Genomic DNA, 27268 nt, shown 5'->3' with positions numbered 1-27268 from the left:
GGGGCGCCTGGGTGGCTTAGTCGGTTAAGCGTCCGACTTTCGCTTAGGTCATGATCTCGCAGTTCGTGGGTTCGAGCCCCGCATCGGGCTCTGTGCTGACTGCCAGCTCAGAGCCTGGAGCCTGTTTCAGAGTCTGTGTCTCCCTCTCTCTCTGACCCTCTCCTGCTCAGGCTGTCTCTCTCTCTCTCCTAGAAATAAAAAAAAAAAAAAAAAAATACTACAGCAAAAAGAGAGAAGTAATTCTACTTACTTTTCAGGTTCTACTTACTTTTCAATAACAAAATTTTTAAATAAAGTAGCAATCAGAATAAGATACCACTTCACATTTGTTAGGATGGCTATATTCAACAACTGTTAGCAAAAATATGGAGAAAAGGGAACCCTTGTACACTGCTGGTGAGAATGTAAAATGGTACAGCCACTTTGGAAATAAGTCTAATTTCTAAAACAGCTGAATATAGTTACCATCTGATCTGATCCAGCAATTCTACTCCCAGGTGTATACCCAAGAGAAAACATATGTCTAAACAAAAACTTGTACATCAATGTTAATAGGAGCATTACCCTTAACAGCCAAAAAGTAGAAACAATCTAATTGTTACACCAACTGATAAATGGATGAAATGTAGTATAATCATACAAAGGAATATTATTTGGCAATGAAACAGAATGAAGTAGCATACATACCACAACACAGAAGAAATTTTGAAGATATTATGCTAAATGAAAGAAGAAAATCATAAAGAACCATGAAGTGTATAATTCCATTATATGCAATGTCCAGAATAAGTCAATGTTTAGATAGAAAGTAGATTAGTGTGTGCCTAGGACTAAGGAGGATAAGAGAATTGGGAGTATGATGGCTAAGGGCACTAGATTTCCTTATGGGGTAATGCAAATGTTCTAAGGATGTACAACTCTGAATATACTAAATTTTACACTTTAAATGTGTGAACTTTAAGAACTATGTTTCAATAAAGTTATTAAAAACATTAACAACAGGTGATAAAGGGAGGGATGAAAGAAGTAAACTTAGTGAACTCCAAATCTTAGAATAGAAACAAAAAGCAAAAATCTTAGAGGAAGTTGAGAACCACAGACCAAGAACCACCATTTTTAGAACTTACAAAATTCTTCCGTATTTGTGTAAGTTACGTTTGGTTTTTTATTGTTTTAACCTCTTCATCTGATTCTCTCTAGTGATATCCAGTAAAGTCTATAAAATCAAAAGTACAAAATATTTTTTAGATTTTATTTTTAAGTAATTTCTACACCTAGTATGGAACTTGAGCTCACAACCGTGAAATCAGGAATCACATGTTCTACCAGCTGAGCCAGCCAGGTGCCCACCAATCTGTTTCTTTACTAAGAAAACAAAGAAGATAGGAATTTGTAAAATGTATACCACTCTACACCCAGGCTATGGGAAAACAAACAAAATACAAAGGGTAAAGTGATACAAAGATAGAGTGGATTTGGCAATCTCAAGGAGAGAAGATTGGAACTTTTAACAAAGAAGAGTTGAGGTGCTGGCTTGGCCATAAGAATTACATAGTTTAAATAATAGTCTACAGAGGATTCAGGTGAATTAAGAAAAAACTCTGATCCTTGTCACAAATTCCATTTTCTTACCTATGATTTACCTCACTGTGGGCTGAACTGTGTTCCTCCAAAACAATGTTGAAGTTCTAATCCCCAGTACCTATGAATGTGACCTTATTTGTAAATCAGGTTCTGCAGATGTAATCAAATTAGTTCAGTGACTATTGCCCTTACAAAATAAATGTAAATTTGGACAGAGACACACAAAGTGAACACATTGTGATGAGAGATAGAGACACACAAGGAGGCAGTGGCAACAGGAAGAAATTTGAACAACGGGTCTTCAAGTCAAGGAACAGCAAGAACTACTGAAAACTACCAGAAGGCAGAAGAGAGCCATGGGACAGTTACTCAGAATGTCCATAAGGAAATGACCCTGCCAAGAGCTTCATTTCAGAATTCTAACCTTCAGAATTGTGAGAGGATAAACTATTTCTTTAAGTCACCTAGTTAGTGGTACTTTGCTATGGCGGCCCTTGGAAACTAATACACTCAACAAAACATTGCATTTTGGCATCCTGCACTAATCTACAGATACTGGTCAGTAATTGCCAAATGTGACAGCTCATTTCATTACTCATCATCTTTGTTCTCATTAACATTCGAGAGTATCAAGAATTTCTGCTTTAAAACCCTTTTACCCTTTATTCCATGAATCTTTTTCTTTCCTCCTACTTGCTCTCTTCAGACAGTTCCTTCTCCATCTCTTCTTCCATATTCTATATTTGATGTTCTCCAAGGTTTTGTCCTTGTTCTTCAATACCTTTTACAGGGGCACCTGGGTGGCTCAATCAATTAATTAAGTGCCCAACTTGGGCTCAGGTCATGACCTCATGGTCCATGCGTGGTTCAAGCTTCGCATCGGGCACTGTGTCGAACGCTCAGAGCCTGGAGCCTGCTTCAGATTCTGTGTCTCCCTCTCTCTCTGCCCCTCCCCTGCACAGGTGGCAGGTGGGTGCGCTTGCGCTCTCTCACACGCACACTCTTTCTCTCACATTAGAATAAAATTTTTTAAAAAATACTTTTTACATACTCTACATTTTTGAGTTCTTCTATTCCTGGGACTTCAAATGTTACCATTATGTTCATGAATCCTATGTCAATAGCTCCTCACCCTATCTAACCCTGAGCTTCATATTCTTTCTTTCTTTCATGAAGGTGCTTACCAGACATTTCCATTGAAATAACTACTGGCACTCCAATTCTACCTTATAATCAGACCAATTTTGTAACAGCCCAACATGTCCAAAAGTGAAAATGTTATCTTTTCCCTCCACCAGCAATAACTAAAACATTCCCCATTCCTGACGGCCTAGACTGAGTTGTCAGTTTTCCCTGTTGTGCACCAGAGCTATCTCTGGAGATAAGACAAGGCCAAACAGTGTAATCATCTAAGCATCCCTAGAAAGAACCTACAAATAACAATTTACAGTTGACTTTTTAAAAAGTTTTTTTTATTTCGAGAGAAAGAGAGGGAGGGAGGGAGGGGCAAAGAGACAGAATCTGAGCAGGCTCCTTACTGTCAACACAAAGCCAGACACAGGGCTTGAACTCCCAAACTGTGAGATCATTACCTTAGCCGAAGTTGGATGCTTAACCGACTGAGCCATCAATGAAACCCCTACAGTTCACTCTCAAACAATGGGTGGGTTAGGGACATTGACCCTAACAAATGACACAAGCAAAGGTTCACATGTAACTTTTGATCCCCCAAAAACTTAACTACTAATGGCCTACTGTTGAGTCTTACCAATAAAGAGTCAATGTATATTTTGTATGTTATACATATTACTGTATTCTTACAATAAACTAGAGAAAAAAAGATATTAAGAAAATCACGCACATTTACATTATCACACATTACAATACATTTACAGTACTATATTTATCAGAAAAAAAATCTGTGTAGTGGTGCCTGGGAGGCTCAGTCGGTTAAACATCCGACTTCGGCTCAGGTCATGATCTCACAGTTCATGGGTTCAAGCCCCACGTTGGGCTCTGTGCTGACAGCTAGCTCAGAGCCTGGAGCCTGCTTCAGATTCTGTATCTCCCTATCTCTCTGACCCTCCCCTGCTCACATGCGCCCTCTCCCCCTCTCCCCGTCTCCTCCTCTCCACAATAAATAAAACACATTAAAAAAAATTTTTTTAAAGAAAAAAATCTGTATAACTAGACCCACAGTTCAAAATCTCGCTGTCCAAGGGTCAATTGTATGCCCGAACATGTGGAAATTAGCAGAAGAAATGCCTTCTGCTCATCTCTGTAACAAGAGAACAGTTTCCCTAGTATAAGCTCCCATCCCAAGAGTCTAGAACCAGACTAGTGCCAATTCAGCCATTAATGGAGAACAATGAGAAAAACAGAAAAAGTGGGAGATAGATCCTTCTAAATGTCCAGTGATCTTCCAGCTGCCTTGTTTCTTTAATGCAGCTTAAATTCTTTCATTCTTCAACATGCTCCTGGGTACCCCCTCCCTTGACAAACAAAGTGTCCTATAAAGATATTTTCCCCAGGGTGCCTGAGTGGCTCAGTCGGTTGAACATCTGACTTTTGATTTCATTTCAGGTCATGATCCCAGGGTTGTGGGATCAACCCCTGTGTCAAGCTCCACTCTGAGCATGAAGCCTGCTTAACGTTCTCTCTCCTTTTGTCTCTCTCCCCCAGCTGTGCTCACTATAATAAAAAATTGTTTTAATTAAAAAAAAAAACGAAATATTCTCCCATCTCTGTAGTGTAAATAATGTAATTCCTACCTCACTGTCAGCTCCCAAGACATTGATTTGCTCCAATTTGTAAGTCCAGTATCTGGCTTCCTCCTCTGGGATATCTACCATGAAAAAGAAAAAATTACATTACTAAGCTAATAATATAATCATGCATCAATTATCCTTTATTCTAACAAATAATCAGGGGCACCTGGGTGGCTCAGCAGGTTAAGCATCCGACTTCAGCTTGGGTCATGACCTCACGGTCCGTAAGTTCTAGCCCCACGTCAGGCTCTGTGCTGACAGCTTAGAGCCTGGAGCCTGCTTCGGATTCTGTGTGTGTCTCTCTCTCTGTCCCTCCCCCACTCATGCTCTGCCTACCTGTCTCAAAAATAAATAAACATTAAAAATTTTTTTAAAAAGGTAGAAAGTTATGGACTAATTTTACCGGTGGGCTTGGTTCTTGACATGAATAGGCTCTTGAATTTCACAGGAAATAAAATAATATTCTATTATTCCCACTGGATCAGAAGACTTAACATTGTTAAAATGTCAATACTACCCAGTGTGACCTACATATTGAATGCAATCACTATCAAAATCTCAATTATTTTTTTTTGCAGAAATAGGAAACCTCATTCTAAAACTCCTAAGGGAAAAAAAAAAGATCATATTCACAGGGAATTCCAATGATCCCAAATAGCCAAAACCAATCTTGAAAAGGAAGAACAAAACTGGGGGATTCACATTTCCTAATTTCAAAGCTTACTACAAAACTATAATAATCAAAACAACATGGCACAAACATAGAAAACATGGAATAGAGAGCCCAGAAATAAACCTTCACATACAAATGATTTTTTTTTTTTTTTTTTTTTTTTTTTTTTTTTTTTACAAATAGTTTATTGTCAAATTAGTTTTTACATAACACTCAGTGCTCATCCCCAAAGTGCCCTCCTTCATGCCCATCCCCCCCTCCCCCCCACATCCATCAGTCCTCAGTTTTTGTCAGCATTCAAGAGTCTCTCATGGTTTGCCTCTCTCCCTTTCCCCCACCATTTCCGCCCTTCTTCTCCCCCTTGGTCCTCCGTCAAGTTCCTCCTAATCCTCCTATACGTGCAAACATATGGTATTTGTCCTTCTCTGCCTGACTTATTTCGCTCAGCATAACACCCTCAAGGTCCATCCATGTTGCTACACATGGCCAGATTTCATTGTTTCTCATTGCCATATAGTATTCCATGGTATAGATAAACCACATCTTCTTGATCCATTCGTCTGTTGATGGACACTTAGGCTCTTTCCATGTTTTAGCTATTGTGGAGAGTGCTGCTATGAACATTGGGGTACCTGTGCTCCTATGCCTCAGCATTTCTGTATCCCTTGGGTAAATTCCTAGCAGTGCTATTGCTGGGTCATAAGGGAGTTCTATTGTTAGTTTCCTGAGGAACCTCCACACTGTTTTCCAGAGGGGCTGTACCAGTTTACATTCCCACCAACAGTGCAGGAGGGTGCCCGTTTCTCCACATCCTCGCCAGCATCTAGAGTTCTCTGCTTACAAATGATTTTTTGACAAGAGTACCAGGAACATTCAATAACAGAAGTATCTGGCTGGTTTAGTCCAAAGGGCATGTGACTCTTGATTACAGGGTTCTAAGTTTAAGCCCATGTTGGTTGTAGAGATTACTTAAACAAAATCTTAAAAGAAAACAAAAAACAACATTCAATAGGGAAAATCATCTTTCAACAAATGGTGCTGGGAAAACTGGATATCCATGTGCAAAACAATGAAGTTGGACGTTTATCTAATACCACATAGAAAAATTAACTCAAAATGAATCAAGCCAAACTGAAGACCTAAAACTATAAAATTCTTAGAAGAAAATACAGGGCAAAAGCTGCGTACATTGGATCTGGTAATGATCTGCTGGAAAGAACACCAAAGGAATAGGCCATGACAGAAAATGCCAACAAATTGGATTTCATGAAATTTTAAAAAAATTTCTGCATCAAAAAAAAAATTCTGCATCAAGAGACAGAATCAACAGAACCAAAGGTAGCCCACAGATTGGGAGAAAACAGTTACAAAATATATCTGATAAGGAATTAATGTTCAGAACAGAGAATTCCTCAAACTCAAAACATAACAAAAATCCAATTCAAAAATCAAGAAAGGACTTGATAGACATTTCTGCAAAGATGATCTACAAATAGCCAATAAGCATACAGAAAGATGCTCAACATCACTGATCATTAGGAAAAAAAAATCAAGACTACAAGAAGATTCCACTTCACACACATTAGGATGGCTACTATAAAAAAAAGGGGGGGGGGCACCGTGGTGGCTCAGTTGGTTGAGTATCTGACTCTTTAATTTTACTTCAGGCCATGAAGCTCTACCTCAGGCTCTGCAGTGAGCGTGGAGGCTGCTTAAGACTCTCTCTCTCTCTCTCTCTCTCTCTCTCTCTCTCAGGGCACTTGGGTGGCTCAGTTGGTTGAGTGTCCAACTCTTGATTTTGGCCCAGGTAATGATCTTGAGGTTGGTGGGATCGAGCCCCAGGTCAGGTTGTGTGTTAACAGCCTAGAGCCCACTTGAGATTCTCTCCTTCCTTCTGTGCCCCTACCCGCCCAGTCAGGTGCATTCATGCTCTCTCAAAAATAAATAAGGTTTTTAAAAAAGAGTTAAGAAAAAATGTTATATCCTCATTTCTATGTATTTAAAACTGAGAATCAACCCATAAAATAAGACTGTGACAACTTCCAAAAAAAGATCTTTTAAAAACATCAAGTAAGGGGCGTCTGGGTGGCTCAGTAGGTTAAGCAACCAACTTCACCTCAGGTCATGATTTCCTGGTTCAGGAGTTCTAGCCCTGTGCCGCACTCTGCTGTCAGGGGGGAAGCTGCTTCCAATCCTTGGTCTCCCTCTCTCTCTACCTCTCCCCCGCGTGCTTGCTCACTCTCTCTCTCTCTCTCTCTCAAAAAGTCAATAAACTTAAAAAATTTCAGTAAAAATAATAAAAATAAAATCAAGTAGATCTCTATATCTAACACAAAAGAGAAACACTTAGGCAACATATGGATCAGATCAACTTTAGAAATATTTAAACAGATATATTCTCCAGTAGTCCACATGAAGAAATCAAATCCTGCCCTTTCTCCTTTGATCCTCTGGTCCAAATGTTCACCTCCTTCCCCTCAAACAGCTCTTCAGCAACTAGTGGCAATGTTTCAAAGTTTTATAATAAAACCTTCAAGTAACCTACAACCTAATTTATATAGTTCTTTCTTATCCATAAAATGGGGTACTCTACACTTGTTAAAAAGAGATGAAAGGGGAGGAAGAGCTGTTTATATGTTCTGATGTATAATGATTCACCAAAGTACATTGTTAAATGGTAATAGCAAGGTGCAGCAAATGTGTTAGAATATCCTTTTTTTTAATGTTTGTTTTTGAGAGAGAGACAGAGAGAGACAGAGAGAGACAGAGACAGAGAGAGACAGAGACAGAGACAGACAGAGACAGAGAGAGTACGAGCAGGGAGGGGTAGATAGAGACACAGAATCTGAACTAGGTTCCAGGCTCTGAACTGTCAGCACAGAGCCTGATGCAGGGCTCAAACGCACGAACCATGAGATCATGACCTGACCTGAAGTCAGATGCTCAACCGACTGAGCCACCCAGGTGACCCCTACTATTTGTATTTTTAAAAGAGGTTGAAATTTATACATACACTTTTGTTATTTAAAGACTGGCTCTGGAAAGATAAACAAGAAAGTACTAATCATGTTAGTCTATAAGGAAAAGATCAGATTTGTGATGAAGACAGAATTTTTAAATTTTTAAACCACTGTGCACTGCCTCACCCCTCAAAATAGTTTTTAAAAAATACAGAGCTACAAGGATGTTTCTTGCAGTACTGTTTAAAACAGGACAAACTTTGAAATATCAAAATACCTAGCAAGAGGAATGGTTAAATGTATTATAGTTTAAATTAAAAGCCCAAGTTCCAAAGCCAAATCACTGGAGTTTAAATCCTGGTTTTACTACTTACTAGCTATGTGACCTTGGGCAAAAGACTTAAATATTCTGTGCCTCAGCTTCCTTATCTCCAAAACAGAGATAATAGTTCGGTCCACCTCAAAGGATTAAAATGATGATTATATGAGGAAATCTGTAAAAAAATGCTTAGTGATATACCTACTGACACACAGTAATTGGTCAACAAATTTTACTTTTATTATCATTGTGTATTCTTACAATAAAATAAAATCAATCATGGAAAATATTATAAAGGAATAGCATTTATTTTATATGCACTTATTTATATAATTAGTTAACAAAATAGGTTAGAATGTAATATATACAGTGCTATTTTATAGGAAAAACTATATTATGTGCATAAAAAAATTAAAGAAATGAAACATATCAACATGTAAAACACATCTCCAATTGGTAAGGTTAGAAATTTTAATGTCCCTTTTGCAAATCTGTATCTTCTGAACTTTCCACATAATAAAAAAACCATGTTACTATTTCTTTGTTATATTCAGAGAGAGAATACACAGATGAGAGAGACAGAGAGATACAGAGGGAAGGAAGGGAGGGAGGGAGGGAAGGAATCCCACGCTATCAGCATGGAGCCTAAAATGGTGCCTGAACCCACAAACCAGGAGATCATGACCTGAGCTGAAATCAAAAGCCAGACGTTTAACTGACTGAACCACCCAGGCACCCCACACATTACTATTTCCAAAAGATAATAGTATATAACTGAACAGAGTATTTCACAGGTTTCTGAATGCCCAAAAGAAAATTCCTTCGCCAAAATATGGTATTCTGCAAGCTCTTCCTTAGAAGGACCCTTCAGGGAGGCCTGGGTGGCTCAGTTGGTTTGGCTTCAGACTCTTGGTTTCAGCTCATGATCTCACAGTTTGTGGGTCTGAACCCCACATCAGACTTTGCACTGACAGTGTGAAGCCTGCTTACCATTCTCTCCCTCCCCTTCTCTCTGTACCTCCCCAGCTCATGTTCTCTCTCTCTCTCTCTCTCAAAAATGAATAAACATCAAAAAAGAAAAAAAAAGGACTCTTCATTAAGGTTTTTAAAACTGTATCCCAAATGGGGCTATGACAGAGGCACAATGTTAACACACACACATTAACTCACAAAGACAGACTTTACTTATCTGAGATTTTACCTTAACATTTATTCAAAAAACCATTTATCAGAAACCTATTATGTGCCAAGCAAACTCTAGAGTTACCAAAGTACACAAGACCCCTCATGAAACTCAAAATCTAGACAGAAATGTACACAGCCACCAATGACAACATAAGTGATGCAGTGTTGAAAGAGAAGAATGTCTGTTTAAAATACAGTGAAGAGGGGGGAGCACCTGGCTGGCTCAGTCTACAGAGCATACAACCCTTGATCTAAGGGGTCTGTTCAAGCTCCACATTGGGCATGAAGCCTACTTAAAATAAAAATAAATTAATTTAATTTAAGGGATGGACTGACAGTGTGAGGAACTCCACAGATCCATTTCCTAGCAAAACTGTATACGTAAAAAACCTATTTTTTGCCATAAACATGTATTTTTCCATTTTAAAAATTATTTGTATTTTTTTTAATGTTTATTTTTGAGGGAGACAGAACATGAGTAGGGGAGGGGCAGAGAGAGAGGGAGACACAAAATCCAAAACAGGCTCCAGGCTCTGAGCTGTCAGCACAGAACTCAACACGGGGCTCAGGGCTCAAACTCACAAATGCAAGATCATGACCTAAGCCGAAATCAGATGGTCCACCAAGTAAGTCACCCAAGCACCCCTAAAAATTTTTAAATAGCTTTTCTATTAATGTTACTTCAGTGTTTAAGTTGATAAATCATAAGGCATACATTCACTTCAAAATAATGTTAAATTGTCAAAAGAATAAGTCATTGATGTTCTCTAAAAAGCAAGTATTTCCTAAGTTATTAAAATAAACAGTCACAGAAAACTTATTGCATTTAGTGTGGATTCTTTAATGAGCACCATTCTAGAGTCTGCACCTAGACTAGATTTTAGAGGGAATAGGGTAGGAGAAGACAGAATGACCTCAAAAGAGATAGCTGACAAGGCAAAAAATACAGTCATGAGACTAGCAAACAATGGTTAATAATATGGTAATAAGTGTTAAATGGTTTTTAAAGTCTAACCTGACAGACTCACCAAAAGGCAACTCAAATCTTGTATCAAGCAAAATCTTATGAGGAGTTGGGTTTTTAGTTCCACATATCTCATCATCTTTCATCAAGGTCTCTGACTCCAACGTGGACCACTCTCCAGGCCCTTCCTATGAAACAGAGATCTGAGATTAAACTTTACTCCTTCATGTCTCTTCTCCTCCTGGTTTAAGAGCTGGTGTTTCCTCTAAATTTCCTTGTTGCAGAGCTCCTGAGGACCACTCACATCCTGATGAGGCAAACACACCACTGTCACAATCTGTCTCTGCTGCATGTGGCTGCCATTCTCCCCTTTTGGTGGAAGAGCAGCTTTCACTGTGCTCAGCTCTCTGCCCACTAAAGATAGAAGTCCAGAGTACCACACCCAAAAACCAAACATATCCATGGATCATTATCTAATCTGCACAATTTTTAATGACAGTATCACTTAAAATATGTTGCTACTTCTAATCAGTAAAGAGCTACTCACATTGCTAGTTAAAGCAGACCTGAACTCAGGCCACAATAAAAATGAACTTTCAGTCTGCCTGGGGAAGTAGAGACATAGCCCGAACTAAAAGAATTTAGGAGATAGAGGAATATCTGCAATATCCCTACTCCCAGAGAAGACACATTGTCAAGCTTAAAGCCTAACAAGAATACATTTTCTCCTAGGTTCAAAGTGAATGTATCTATGGGGAAATGATGCTGTGTTTATTTATCTGGAAAAATGGAGTAGAAAATTAATCTTGGAAATAATGTACAGAGACAATATGAATAACAACTGCCATGCATGGCAATTCCTTAAACTCTTTTAGGGTTACATGTGGAAGACGGAAGACTGAAATCAGTTCCCTGGGAACCAGTGACTCAAAGAATTAAAGCAGAGAACAGGACCCAGGCTGAGGAAGTTTAAATGGGACTGCTCCCAGGATAGTGCTCACTAATTGGAAGAGGGGCAGAACAGTCTGAGATGCATGGATACATGGATGAGTATTAGCTGAATAGAGGTAGGATGGAGATAAGTATGAGCTAGAAATGTACCTCCAAATGGGCAATGCACTGACTGACCTCATCCGACTGACGAACTGTCTTCAATGCAATCCACACGGTCCCCACCATGGTGTCCCAGATCAGTCCTTTGTTCCATACCTCCACACTCAGACCCAGGTCCAGGCGACTAATCTCACTGAAAGAAAGAAGAAAGCCCTTTAAAGAAAGCCGGATAGCGGTGCCTGGCTGGCTCAGTAGGAAAGGCACGTGACTCCTGATATCGGGGTTGTGCGTTTGATCCCCATTTTGGTGTAGAGGTTACTTTAAAAAAAAAGCCAGATAATATGAATCATATATCTACTATATTGAAGGTTTTGCTAAACTTTGAATACTTTCTCACCAGGATCCTACTGTCAGGGAAAAATCAAAATGTTCCAGAATGCTACAACCATTCTTTAGGTTCCTAGAAAACTACCCAAGTATCCATACAAAAATGTTTTTTTCCATCTGGGTTACCCCTCTTCTGGAGCTACAAATATTGTTAGATTAATACATTTTCACACACAAAAAAATGGGGGTAAGTAATGAGGTCATTATTGCCAGGGCTGCATGCCTATAGTCTCTACATACTAAGCAGTTGTATTATGAATAGTAACACTGCTTTCAACTGATAATTACAAACTATAAATAGGAAACTTAGGGAAAAAAAATCAAAGCTTCTTCACAAAATTTATGAAAGGGATTCCAATCAGAAGTAAAAGGGCCCCTGAGAATATCTAATTGTGATGGGTCCTTGTGGTCAGAGGCAGGTAAGGGATACTAGAGTGTGCCGGTTCACATTACTCAGCCCCTCGAGAACCTATTAGTCATTATCAAAGTAAAACACTGTCACTTATAAACAAAATGTTTACCACAGGATCGTGATAAACACAGCAAATTTCCTATAACAACAACTAGGAAAATGTTTTTGAAAAGAAGTCATTCCAGAAAGAACCACATAACCAGTAATGCTAAAAATATACTCCATAAAGCACTTGTTGAAATACACGATTTGAAAGGAGATGAAAGATAAGAAAAGGCCAATTCTAGCAGAAAAAGCAGAAAGGTAGTCCCAAGAAGACAAAGCTATTCATCACCTAAAGTTTCAAATTCACATGTCAGAGAAAGCTTGGCTTCTATGATCTATTAAGATACATGTTCTCAAATTCACATGTTTAGGATGTGGTATTACAACCACAGAATTCTCATCAATTGTGTTGAAAAGAAGTGAAGCAAAGAAAATTTACCCTTACATAAATTCAATAGAATAATGTACTAATGAGTCCATTTGTTCATTTAATTAATGCTTCCTGAGCATATATAATACATATGGTTTGGTGCTATGGGCAAGACACACAATACAGGACCCAATTCCTCTCTCTAAAACCTTCCAAGCTATCTGGAGAGCTGTTCAAAACCACAAAGTAGGTGACTAAACTCAGCCACTCAGTTAAGGTGTTCACAGTGTGGCAAAACTAAGTTTCCTGTCACACAGTTTCATTAAGCCTAAATAATTGATTTGCCTTAGAAAAGACACATGACAACCCTACATCTTTTCAATCTGGAAAAAGAAAAATTGCTTGGGGATACATACGTACTGTTCCTAAAGCAAATCCTAAACAACATCTCAAGACAACTGATGAAAAATATAGCCAGAGGTCTTTACAGCTTGACTTGGTTAGACAAAGAGAAAAAAAAAAATCTGTTGTGCAAGAAACCCTGGGGAAGAAAACTCAATTAGGATATCTTCTAAAATAAGCTTCTTGTTTCATCTATGTGTGTTCAGTAGGACCAACTAAAAGCCTGAGAGTTCTGTTTACGCCTTATCCCCAAAGCTCTGGGGGAGTCAACAGTATACGTGCATGTACATATTTAAGATTTTTGGGCTAAACAAATTCTAAGTAAAGATGCCCTTCCTAATTTGCCTTTAGTGAATAATCTAGTCCTGGAAATAAGATACAGAAATATTAAAGATAAATAATGAGAAATACAAAAATGAGTATCAGATACTGCCACATAACACATAAGGAAAGAGGAGAAAGACAGACAAGAAACCAGCAATGGAGCTGCCAGTGACAAAAGAACAGAGTAGGATAAATAAAGAATAGAAGCAGAAAAGAAGACAATGTAGCTAATAAAAACCATGGGTAATAGAGGAGAACAAAATTCACACAGCATCTCCAGGCAAGAGGGAAAAAAATCACACATATCACAGAAAGGTTGAGAGAGGAAGTGCTAGAGGAAACTTGAAAATAAACACATAAGAATAAAGCTACTTATGCTGATGAGAGGCTGCTGATCACTAGGTTTCACATACCATGAACAGTTATACCAGTAAGTGATTATTACTACCAACTGGAAGTCAGAAGAAAGTAGGATTGCTAGGTTTATATGTCATTAACACAGGAAGAGACTGGAGACCATTCATAGCTGACTTTGCACACCACATGTATAAAGAAAGGAACGCAGGGTCTCGTTCTCCCATCACTGTAACAGAGAAAGGGAATGACTGCAGTTTATAATCTTGGGAGATAGGCAACCAGTGAGAAATGTGACAACACTGCCCTCTTTCTTCTTGAAGCCCCAGTTCTCTCAACTTCCAGGACACCACTATGTCCTATTTCTCCTTCTATCTCTCTGTTCATTCCTTTTTCGCCTGTCCCACTTTAAATCCTGGTGCTCTCCAGGTTTTTACCCCAAGCCCTTTCCTCAATTTACTCACTCTCTCCCTAAGGTTTCTCATCTATACCTACAGCTCCAACTAATCAAAATATTTCTCTAACCCAGACTTCTTTCCTAAGTGCCAGGTTTAAGTTCCTAACCATATTCTGTACCTCTCTTCCTGCTAGTCCTGTAAGAACCTCAAATATAACCTTGTCTATAACTGACCTTATACTATCCAATATCCTAGTAAGTAGCATGACACCTGCCCAATCATGTAAGCAAAGTCTACCTCCTTAACATCTTCTTTCCTTCTAACTACCCCTTCCACTACTGTCTTAGCCCAACTCCTCATAATCTTACCTTTTAACTATTTATAAACAAGTTTCCTAAATGGTACTATAAGAAGCAATATATTAAAACCCTGAAGGATTGTAATGTATCTACATGAAAATAATCATCTCTTTGCGCCTGAGATGCACGATAGTATTTGTAAAGCAATTGTACTTCAACTTCAAATCTCACAGCAATTTTAATACATTTTCTTGTTTGACACCCTCATTCCTAACTTCCCAGAAAACAAGCATAACCTTGTAGGATATATAGCCCTGGGGCCCCTAGGTAAATTAGTCAGTTGAGTGACCTTTTTTTTTTCCTTAACATTTTATTTATTTCTGAGAGAGGGAGAGAGAGAGCATGCGTGCACGAGCGAGCAGGGGAGGGTCAGACAGAGGGAGATACAGAATCTGAAGAGGGTCCAGGCTCTGAGCTAGCTGTCAGCACAGAGCCCGATGCGGGGCTCAAACCCATGAACCATGAGATGGTGACCTAAGCCAAAGTCGGATGCTTAACCAACTGAGCGACCCAGGCGCCCCGAGTGACCTACTCTTAATTTTGGTTAGGTCATGATCTCACGGTCATGAGATGGAGCCTTAAGCCCTGCAGTGGGCATGGAGCCTCCTTAAGATTCTCTTTCCAACTGTCCTTCCTTCTCTGTCTCAAAAAAGTAAGTAAGTAAATAAATAAATCTTTAAAGGTAACATAACTGGTTGTCAGAGAAGCTCAATGATTTGCCTAGTTCTTCAAAATTATATTCCAGGGCCACCTGGGTTGCTCAGTTGGTTATGCATCTGATTTGGTTCAGGTCATGATCTCATGGTTCAGGAGTTTGAGCCCCACATTGGGCTCTGTTCTCTCTCTCTCTCTCCCTCTCCCTTTCCCTCTCCCCTTCTCCCTCTCTCCCCGTCTCCCACTTATATTCTCTTTCTCTTTCTGAAAATAAACTTTTAAAAAATTATATTCTAGGGGCATCTGATTGGCTCAGTTCGTTGGGTGTCTGACTCTTGATTTTGGCTCAAGTCATGATATCACAGTTTGTGGGTTTAAGCCCCACATCAGGCTCTACACTGAACGTGTGGAGCCTGCTTGGGATTCTCTTTCTCCCTGTCTCTCTGACCCTCCCCCACTCATGTACACATGCATTCTCTTTCTCTCAAAAAAGAAAAAGATAGGGGCGCCTGGGTGGCTTAGTCGGTTAAGCGTCCGACTTTCGCTTAGGTCATGAGCTCGCGGTTCGTTGGTTCGAGCCCCGCGTCGGGCTCTGTGCTGACTGCCAGCTCAGAGCCTGGAGCCTGTTTCAGAGTCTGTATCTCCCTCTCTCTCTCTCTGACCCTCCCCTGCTCACGCTGTCTCTCTCTCTCCTAGAGATAAATAAAACATTTAAAAAAAAAAAAAAAAAAAAGAAAAAGATATTCTACAATTTTCTCCTTTTTTAAAAATTTTAAATATTTATTCATTTTTGAGAGACAGGCAGAGACAGAATGTAAGCAGGGGAGGGGCAGAGAGACGCAGAATCTGAAGCAGGCTCCAGCCTCTGAGCTGTCAGCACACAGCCCAACTCAAAGTTTGAACCCACAAACCGTGAGATCAAGACCTGAGCTGAAGTTAGACACTTAACTGACTGAGCCACCCAAGCGCCCCTCACCCCTTTTCTGAAGCAAGAATTCCTGAAATTTCAGAGGAAAACAAAGAAGTGTCATTTCTTAAATTTTAAAAAAAATTTTTTAGGTTTATTTTTGAGACAGAGAGCACAAGTTGGGGAGGGGCAGAGAGAGGGGGAGACACAGAAATATAAGAACCAAAGTCTAGTCAGGCTCAAATTACAAATGTTATAACCCAGGTGCAAACACAAATGAAGGCATAAAAACAAGGATACATGAGGCAAAGGAGCAAATTAGTGACATAAAAGATAAAATTATGAAAAATAAGGGACCTGAAAAAAGGGAATCAAAGGTTAGGGGTCACAAAGGCAGACTTAGGGAACTCAGTGATATAATAAAACATACTAATATCCATTATCATAGGAATCCCAAAAGAAAAAGAAAAAGGGGCAGAAGGTTTATGTGAGCAGATTAGAATTTTCAACTTCCCTAATCTGAGGAAGGAGACAGACATCAAAATCCAAGAAGCACAGAGAACTCCCGTTGAATTCAACAAAAGCCAACAGCCACCAAGGCAGATCTTAGTCAAATTCACAAAATACACAGACAAGGAAAGGATCCTGAAAGCATCAAGGGAAATAAAGTTCTTAACCTATAATGGAAAACAGATCAGGTTTGCAGCACAGTTGTCCACAGAAGTTTAGCAGGCCAGAAAAGAGTGGCAAGATATATTCAATGTGCTGAATGGGAAAAAATATGAGTCCAAGAATATTCTATCCAGTAAGGCTGTCAATCAAAATAAAAGAGATAAAGAGCTTCCCAGACCACCACCACCAACACCAACAACAAAAAGTTTGTGATCATTAAACCAGCCCTATAACTAATTTTAAGGGAGACTCTTTGAGTCGAGGGGGGAAAAACAAACAAAACAGAGAGACAAAACAAAAACTACAAAGAACCAGAAAGTATGACCAGAATCACCAACTCTACAGGTAACACGAGGGCAGTAAATTCCTATTTTTCATTCATCACTCCGAATGTAAATGGAGTGTTCCAAACAACATAGGGTACCAGAATGGATTTAAAAAAAGATAACATGATGCATCTATAAGCTGCCTACAGGAGCCTCATTTTAGACCCAAAGACACCTGCAGATTGAAAGTAAGGGGATGGACCCCAAAGGCAAGGGAATCAAGAGCAAAAATAAATGATTGGGACCTCATCAAGATTAAAAGCTTCTGCACAGCAAAGGAAACAATCAATAAAACTAATACGCAACTGACAAATGGGAAAAGATACTTGCAAATGACTTACCAGATAAAGGGATAGTATCCAAAATCTGTAAGGGTCTCACTAAACTCCACAGCCTAAAAACAAACAATCCAGTAAAGAAATGGGCAGAAGATATGAACAGACACTTCTCCAAAGAGACATCCAGATGGCCAACAGACACATGAAACGATGCTCAGCGTCCCTCATCATCAGGGAAATACAAATCAAAACCACACTGAGATAGCACCTCACGCTGGTCAGAGTGGCTAAAATGAGCAAATCAGAGAACTCTAGATGCTGGCGAGGATGTGGAGAAACGGGCACCCTCCTACACTGTTGGTGGGAATGTAAACTGGATCAGCCCCTCTGGAAAACCGTGTGGAGATTCCTCAAAAAATTAACAATAGAATTCCCCTAGGACTCAGCAATAGTACTGCTAGGAATTTACCCAAGAGATATAGGAATGCTGATGCATAGGAGCACATGTACCCCAATGTTCATAGCAGCACTCTCAACAATAGCTAAAACATGGAAAGAGCCTAAGTGTCCATCAACTGATTAATGGATCAAGAAGATGTGGTTTATCTATACTATGGAATACTACATGGCAATGAGAAAGAATGAAATCTGGCCATGTGTAGCAACATGGATGGACCTTGAGGGTGTTATGCTGAGTGAAATAAGTCAAGCAGAGAAGGACATATACCATATGTTTGCACATAGAGGAGGATTAGGAGGAACTTAACGGAGAAACGTGGGAGAGAAGAAGGGGGAAATAGTGGGAGAGAGGGAGATAGGCAAACCATGAGAGACTCTTGAACGCTGAGAACAAACTGAGGACTGATGGAAGTGTGGGGGGGGAGTGATGGGCATGGAGGAGGGCACTTGTGGGGATGAGCATTGGGTGTTATATGGAAACTAACTTGACAATAAACTATTTGTAAAAAAAAAAAAAAAAAAAAAAGAGTTAATCCCTAATGTTCTCAAACTGTTCCAAGAAATAGAAATGGAAGGAGAGCTCCCAAACTCATTCTCTGAAACAAGCATTATGTTGATTCCAAAACCAAAGGCCCCGCTAAAAAGGAGAATTACAGGCCAATATCCCCGATGAACATGGCTGTAGAACTTCAACAAATACTAGCAAATCGAATTCAAAGGTTCATTTAAAAAATTATTCACTATGACCAAGTGGGAATTACTCCCGCGATGCAAGGTTGGCTTAATATTCACAATCAATATTCACAATCAACGTGATATACCACATTAATACAAGAAAGGATAAGAACCATATAATCCTCTCAACAGACGCAGAAAAAGTATTTGACAAAATGCAGCATTCATTATGGATAAGAACCTTCAACAAAGTAGGGATTGATGGAACATGCCTCAACATTATAAAGGCCGTATATGAAAGACCCACAGCTAATGAGTCATCCTCAATGGGGAAAACCTGAGACCCTTTATCCTTGAGGAACAAGACAAGGATGCTGACTCTCACCATTATTATTTAACACAGTACTGGAAGTCTAAGCCTCAGTAATCAGGTAACAAAAAGAAATTAAAGAACATCCAAATAGGCAAGGAAGAAATCAGACTTACACTTTTTGCTGAGAACATAATACTCTATATAGAAAACCTCAAAGATTCCACCAAAAAAAATGCTAGAATACATGAGTTCACCAAGTCACATGATATAAAATCAACATGCAGAAATCTGTTTCATTTCTGGTGTGCCTAGGTGGCTCAGTCGGTGGAGCGTCCGACTTCAGCTCAGGTCATGATCTCACAGTTCATGAGTTCAAGCCCCACATCAGGTTCTGTGCTGATAGCTCAGAGCCTGGAGCCTTCTTTGGATTCTGTGTCTCCTTCTCTCTCTGCCCCTCCCCAGCTCGTAATCTGTATCTCTCACGAAAATAAATAAAACACTAAAATTTTTTTAATCCCTTGCATTTCTGTACACCAATAACAAAGCAGCAGAAAAAGAAATCCAGGAATTGATCCCATGTTCAAGTGCAACAACAACAATACGATACTAGGAATAAATCTAAGGAAGTAAAAGATCTGTACTGTGAAAACTATAGAAGACTTAAAGATATTTGAAGAAGACACAAAGAAATGGAAAAACATTCCATGCTCATGGATTGGAAAAACAAACATTGTTAAAATATCTATACTACCCAAAGCAATCTAAACATTTAATGCAATCCCCATCAAAATACCACCAGCAGGGACACCTGGGTGGCTCAGTGGGTTAAGTGTCTGACTTCAGCTCAGGTCATGATCTCAGTTTGGGAGTTCAAGTCCCACATCGCGTTCTTTGCTGTTAGCATAGGACTGGCTTCAGATCCTCCATCCCCCTCTCTCTCTCTCTCTGCCCCTCCCCACTCATTCCCCCTCACCTCTAACATTTAAAAAAAAAATACCACCAGCATTCTTCATAGAGCTAGATCAAACAATCCTAAAATTTGTATGGGAACATAAAAGGTCCCACATAGCCATAACAATCCTGGAAAAAAAAAAAAAAAACCCACAAAACTGAAGGCATCATGATTCCAGATTTCAAGCCATATTACAAGGCTGCTGTCATGAAGACAGTATAGTATGGTACTGGTACAAAAACAGACACATCAATCAGTGGAACAGAATAGAAAACCCAGAAATGGACCCACAACTATATAGTCAACTCATTTTTTTTTTTTAAAGTAGGAAAGAATATCCAATGGAAAAAAGACAATCTCTTCAACCAATGGGGTTGGGAAAATTGGATGACAATATGCCTAAGAATGAAATTAAACTATTTTCTTACACCATACACAAAAATAAAAAACAGATCAAAGAACTAAATTTGAGACATGAAACCATCAACATCTTAGAGGAGAACACAGCAGCAATCTCTTTGACCTGGGCCAGAGCAACTTCTTACTGGACAGCTCACTGGAGATAAACAAAAGCAAACATGAACTACTGGGACTTCATCAAGATAAAAAGCTTCTGCACAGCAAAGGAAACAATCAGCAAAACTAAAAGGCAGGCTATGGAATGGGAAAAGATGTTTGCAAATGACATACTGGATCAAGGGTTGGTACTCAAAATTTATAAAGAACTTGTCAAACGCAACACCCAGTGAAGAGATAATACAGTGAAGAAATGCGAAGAAGGGGTGCCTGGGTGGCTCAGTCGGTTAAGCGTCCGACTTCGGCTCAGGTCATGATCTCACAGTTCGTGGGTTCGAGCCCCACATCGAGCTCTGTGCTGACAGCTAGCTCAGAGCCTGGAGCCTGCTTCAGATTCTGTGTCTCCCTCTCTCTGACCCTCCCCTGCTCACGCGGTCTCTCTCAAAAAAATAAATAAAACATTAAAAAAATTTTTTAAAGAAATGGGAAGAAGACATGAATAGACACTTTTCCAAAGAAGACATCCAGATGGCAAACAGACACAGGAAAAGATGTTCCACATCGCTCATCATCAGGGAAATACAAACCAAAACTACATGAGATACCACCTCACACCAGTCAGAATGGCCAAAATTAACAACATAAGAAACAACAGGTGTTGGTGAGGATGTGGAGAAAGGGAACCCTCTTGCATTGCTGGTGGGAATGCAAACTGGTGCAGACACTCCATATCAGTATAGAGGTTCCTCAAGAACCTAAAGAAATTGGTTCCTCAAGAAACTAAAAATAGGACTACCTATGATCTGGCAATTGCACTTAGTATTTACCGAAAGGATATGGAAATACAGATTTGAAAGGGTACCTGTATGCCCCAATGCTTATAGCACCAAATCAACAATAACCAAACTGTGGAGAGAATCCAAATGTCTACCAAATGATAAATGGATAAAGATGCAGTACATATATATATACACACACACACATATATAAGATATATATATCTTATATATCTTATATAAAGATATACATATCTTATATAAAGATGCAGTATATATATATAGCTGAATAATATTCCATTTTGTATATATATACACATACATATATACACATATATACATATATACACACATATATACATATATACACATATATACACATATACACATATATACACATATATACACATATATACACATATACACATATATACATATATACACATATATACACATATATACACATATACACATATATACATATATACACATATATACACATATACACATATACACATATATACACATATATACATATATATATACACACAATGGAATATTATTCAGCTATCAAAAAGAATGAAGTCTTGTCATTTGCAATGATGTGGATGGAACTAGAATGTATTATGCAAGGCAAAAGAAGTCAATCAGAGAAAGACAAATACCAAATGATTTTACTCTTATGTGGAATTTTTTTTTTTAAATGGTTTTATTTATTTCTAGGAGAGAGGGAGACATCGTGAACAGGGGAGGGTCAGAGAGAGAGGGAGTCACAGACCGAAACAGGCTCCAGGCTCCGAGCTGGCAGTCAGCACAGAGCCCGACGCGGGGCTCGAACCCACGAACCGCGAGATCACGACCTAAGCGAAAGTCGGACGCCTAACCGACTAAGCCACCCAGGCGCCCCTCTTATGTGGAATTTAAAAAACAAAACAGATGAACACAGGGGAAGCAAGCAGAAGAAAAAGAGAAGAGAAGGAAACAAACTACAAGAGACTTAGCAATAGAGAGCAAACAAAGAGTTGATGGAGGGAAGTGGGTGGGAGATGGGCTAGATGGTACTAAGGAGGGCACTTGTTATGGTGAGCATTGAGTGTTGTACGTAAGTGATGAATCAGTGAATTCTATTCCTGAAACCACCATTACATTGTATGTTAACTAAAATTTTAAAAAAGACTCTCATTGTAAAAAAATAATTTTTAAAACAATCCAGGAGAAAACAAAATTGCAGATATACTTCACCCACTACACACCTCACTATTCCTGTTTAACTCTATAGTTTTCATAAGACATGCTACTGCCACTCTGAAGTACTTACAACATAAAATCTTGTTCCCAAGAAGGTTGATCACCACGAACTGCTACAGTTGTGCTCTTCACATTCTGCACTTTCAAGGTCACATACGTGTTAAATTTATCTTTAAAAAAATGCAAAAAAAAAACAAAATGAAGATGTAATACTTAATGCTCAGATTGTTAACCAATCTCACGAAGCCTTTGGAACTGAGTAATCCAAATTAAAGTATTAGATACTAAAAAAATATATATGTTATACAATATGGCATCATTCTAAGCACATAAGCTGCAAAAAAATTATTAAAAATTTATTTTCTCTTCTCAAAAGCATAAGCTGTAATCGTTTTTCAAATTTTAGAAATACATATTTGATCCTATAGACACATACACATAATGAAAACAAAAGCTTTATGAAATACAAGTTGGGATACATTAATATTTCTTATTCTAATTTAAAACATTCACCATAACCAACAAAATTTGTTTTACAGCCCATATTTAGTTTGAAAAAATATCAATCTAGTAGAAAAGGTATGTAAATTTAATAAAATGAAAAATAAGTACTGTAAGAGAAAAAGTGGCAAAGGATTGCAGAAAAGGAAAAGTTACCTACGGTTGTTGACAGGAACAGGATTCGAGAAAAAGAATCCTCATGAAGGAAATGGAGTCCAAGCTTGATTTATCCAGCTTGGCTTAAACTACAGCTTACATAAAAAGCAGTATTACCGCAGAGTTGGGAAAAGGGAAAAGGAGATTTTCTAACCTAAGAATATAAGTTGAGTACTAGTGCTTAATACAGCACCTTTTGCACTCTTCTCGTACCACTTTAGCATAAACCATGATTAGAGGCACTGAATTTAGAGTTCACTTTTCTATGTAAGAAATTAATCATAACATTATAAAATGAAAAACAAAATCATTTTTGACTCATCACACCAGCAAAGATTGTTTAAAATGATTAACTAATGTAAGGGGTGTAAGAAAATAGGCCTTGGCATGCACTTCTATCAAAAGGTTAATCTTTCTCTTAAGCTTCATAAAAAATTACATAGTTTTACAAAAAACAGAATCAGACCTATATATACAGAGAACTGATGGTTGCCACAGGGGTGGGTGATGGGCAAAATGAGGAGCAAGAGATAGAGGCTTCCAGTTACAGAATGAATAAGTCACAGGCGTAAAATGTACAGCATGAGTAATATAATCAATAGTATTGTGATAGTGCTTTATGGTGACAGGTGTTAGCTACACTTGTGAACACAAGTATAAACTTGCAGAATCGCTACGTTGTACACATGAAACTAACCTAACATTGTATGTTAAGCTATACTCATTTAAAAAAATTTTTAGGGGCGCCTGGGTGGCTCAGTCGGTTAAGCGTCTGACTTCAGCTCAGGTCATGATCTCACAGTTTGTGGGTTCAAGCCCCGTATTGGGCTCTGTGCTTACAGCTAGCTCAGAGCCTGGACCCTGTTTCGGATTCTGTGTCTTCCTCTCTCTCTGACTCTCCCCTGCTCACACTGTCTGTCTGTCTCTCTCTCTAATAAATAAAACATTTAAAATTTTTTTAATTTTTTTAATAAAATTGAGAATAATACAATGTTCTAAGTTTGTTGTGATAATTAAATAAGACATTTGTGAAAATATTTGGGCAATGCTCTGATATAATAAATGCTCAATAAATCTTAGCCACTTTAAATATTATGACTAAGGCACCTGGGTGGCTCAGTCAGTTGAGCGTCCAACTCTTGATATTGGCTTAGGTCATCATCTCACAGTTCATGAGATCAAGTCCCGCATTGGGCCCTGCACTAGTAGTGCAGAATCTGCTTTGGATTCCCTCTCTTCCTCTCTCTCTCTCTGCCCCTCCCCTGTTTGTGCATGCACTCTCTTTCAAAATAAACATTAATTTTAAAAAACTTAAATGACTATTATTAAATCCTTAGTCATTTAAAAATTATATAGTTTTATACTTAGACATAGAAAGTTTACCAGAATTCTACTTTATTATAAGGATACAAGTCCACCCACACGAGAGAATCCCCATACATATCCAGTAGCAGTGTAGTAGATCACTGAGCTATGTTTCCTATCATGTGATTTTTGTATTCTACTCCCCACATCCAACCACAGCTGATCAGACCAGGTTTAGATGCCACTCAAAAGCAGCCAATCCATGAACTGGCAAAAAACTGAAGACAATCCAATTCCCTCTCAAATGATTTTAAATAGAGAAAACAAGGAAATGGTGACAATTGATGGTTGATACTAAAGCTCAGAAGACATATATATTCCACTGGAGCAGCCATTATGGGCTATAGGTAAACCAGGTAAGCATAGAAAGCCAGCTAGAAGAGAAAGGAAAACAGAACAGATTCGAAGAAAAGAGATTTACATGGAGGAGGGCACTTTGGGGATGAGCACTGAGTGTTATGTAGAAACTAATTTGACAATAAACTATTTGTAAAAAAATAAAAAAAAATAAAAAAAAAAAAAGAAAAGAGATTTAGCTAGGAGAGAGAGGAAGAGGCTCAGAGACTCTTTTAGTTCCTGTTGTACCCAAGGTGTGGCTTTTCAGACTCCTATGGGTTCCAAATCATGAATTTTTTTTTCCCAGTAATCCCCAGTACCTTCCCTTGTCCCCAAGCAGCAACCAGCATCTCTGTAACTTAACATTCACAATTAAGAAATGTGTACTAAAACAAGTAAATACTATTCTCACCTTCTGATGGGCAAAGATTAAAAAGTTCATATTACCTAATGTTGATAAGGATTTAGATAATCCTTGTATACACTTGGTCTGAGTACAATCTCCCCAAAAATTTCATTAAGTGCAATTTGGCACCAGCTACCAAATTTTTTAAAAATGCATCCTGCATTCTAGCAATTCTCTACTTCTGGACTCTAGCGTACAGATACATTTGCAAAAGCTGACAATGATATATGTACAAAAACATGAATTGCTTATAACAGCAAAAAATTGAAAGCAACTAAATATTCATCAATCAGGAAACTCGAGTACAAGTTTACGACAAAATTCTATACAACTTACTTTCATGATGTGTTGTTAGAATAAAAGCAGGGTGCATGAAGTTAATTTAAACATGCATATACCCCCAAAAAAATCTGAGAAGATATATACAAACCTCTAAGTAATTACTACTGAGAAGTAGAACTGAGTTGGCCAACAGATATGAGGACTTTAAGTTTTCACTAGATAGGTATACAGATTTCTTTAAAATTTTACAACAGAACTGATTTTTTTCCAGCTTTACTGAGGTATAATTGGCAATTTAAAAGTGTAATTAAGGTGTATGACTTGATTTGATATACATATACATTGTGAAATAATCACCATAATCAAGCTGATTAATATATTCATCACATCTCACAGAATCACAATTTTCAAATGTGTATATGTTCAATAACTTCAGATCTATCCTTTTAGCAAATTTCAAGTATACAGTACTAATTATGAAGACACTGATATTGTACATTACATCTCCAGAAATTATTCATCTTGCAAAACTGAAACTTTGTATCCCTTAACCAATATCTCCCCATACTGATTTTTTAATAACTTAAAGCATTTTGTTAATCTATTTAATCAATGAATTAAATGAAATTAATGACTGTGTAAAAGACTGCTTTTAAATAACAAAGTATGAAAGGAAAAAACATATTAAAGGCTGTCCTTACCTGGTGAACCCTGGAATTTGGCTCTTTTAACTGCAAGAGAAAAGAAAGAAGACACCATGAACACTTTCTGCAAATTTATTTAGTGACCCATGTTTCTTGAGCACCACTATAAGCCAAAGTTCGAGTTAGAACTAGATTTGTAAGTCTAAGTCAAAGAGAAAAGAAGCTGGAACTGCTGACCAAAGATCGAAGGCAGAGAGTTACAAGGGCCTTTGGACATCATCCAATCTAATCTCATCCTGAATGCAGAAATCTCTTACGGCCTCTTGACAAGGAGGTAAACTAAATTACTCCTATGGCAGGCAACCAGTTTCATGTCACATATGTAAGATTTAAGTTATATATGTTTCTTATTTAAAGCCCATCACAGAAACTCCCTCCATTCTATTCACATGTAAAGAAGAGCTCAAGAGCCTAGATTTGGACAAGAGACTTTGAACAGGGTGAGAAGTAATTTCTTGCTGCGAATAAACAGATAACAAGAGAAGCTCCCATCCAAAATGATCACAAAGAGCTGTTTATAAAACATCAGTGCAGAACTGCAAAATAAAGCATCCCACATTAGAATTGCAGCATGCCAACTGCTAGGAAAGGTCTAGATCACACACATGGAGGAAATCTGCGAAGTTCCAGTAAGCACCAATATTTTTCTACCAATGAAGATTAGGGCTAAGTGCACAGGAATGTGAGGAGAATAAAAGGAATTCAAGACAGTGCCTGAAAAGGATACTTCAGGGTTCAGATCTGCTACTCTCCTTGTCAACTGAAAGCTTCAACCTTAGCTGACATCTAAGCTCTGCTTAATATTTTCCAAGAGAGGGGTGATCCATCTTTACAAGACCCTTTCCATTATTAGGCAGCATTCAGTGCTAAAATTTCTTTTTACTGAATCAAAGTGTCTCCCACTGGACTGTCCCTTATAGTCTCACATCAATTCCTCTTCCCAATTTTTATTAAAGTTTCATTTAATCTAAAACTTACTGTAAAGCTACAGTAATCAAGATAGTATGGCACTGGCATAAAAATAGAGATCAATGAAATAAAATGGAAATATATATGAAATATATAAATATAACAATTTACATCATCCTTATCTCACACTACATGCAAAGCTTAACTTGAAATGAATCAGGAAGAGAAATGTAAGAGCTAAAGCTATAAATATTTAGGAGAAAATAGAAAATCTTA

General features: G+C 38.3%; 1 protein-coding gene and 1 long non-coding RNA gene across 4 annotated transcripts in view; both read right to left on the bottom strand.

Annotated features, from left to right (window-relative positions):
* Positions 1 to 27268, bottom strand: part of UNC13B (unc-13 homolog B) — a 218630-nt gene that overhangs the window by 153312 nt on the left and 38050 nt on the right. For all 3 annotated transcript variants that reach the window (XM_039218603.1, XM_039218604.1, XM_039218605.1), the window contains exons 2-6: positions 26081 to 26110; positions 22404 to 22503; positions 11582 to 11699; positions 10518 to 10641; positions 4356 to 4429 (exon numbers count right to left, since the gene is read on the bottom strand). In XM_039218603.1, coding sequence (XP_039074534.1) covers positions 4356 to 4429; positions 10518 to 10641; positions 11582 to 11699; positions 22404 to 22503; positions 26081 to 26110 — 446 coding nt within the window. The remainder of the gene's footprint in view (positions 1 to 4355; positions 4430 to 10517; positions 10642 to 11581; positions 11700 to 22403; positions 22504 to 26080; positions 26111 to 27268) is intronic.
* Positions 48 to 2536, bottom strand: LOC120221296. Its single transcript, XR_005525774.1, has 3 exons — positions 2482 to 2536; positions 1406 to 1407; positions 48 to 99 (listed from the first exon to the last, which is right to left on the bottom strand). It is a non-coding gene; the product is annotated as an uncharacterized LOC120221296 (long non-coding RNA).

The sequence above is a fragment of the Hyaena hyaena genome, unplaced genomic scaffold, assembly GCF_003009895.1.
Source record: "Hyaena hyaena isolate Hyena2069 unplaced genomic scaffold, ASM300989v1 scaffold_769, whole genome shotgun sequence".
In the NCBI taxonomy this organism is placed as follows: Eukaryota; Metazoa; Chordata; class Mammalia; order Carnivora; family Hyaenidae; genus Hyaena; species Hyaena hyaena.
Note: the sequence above shows the minus strand (reverse complement) of the source record. Positions and strands in the feature narration are given on the sequence as shown.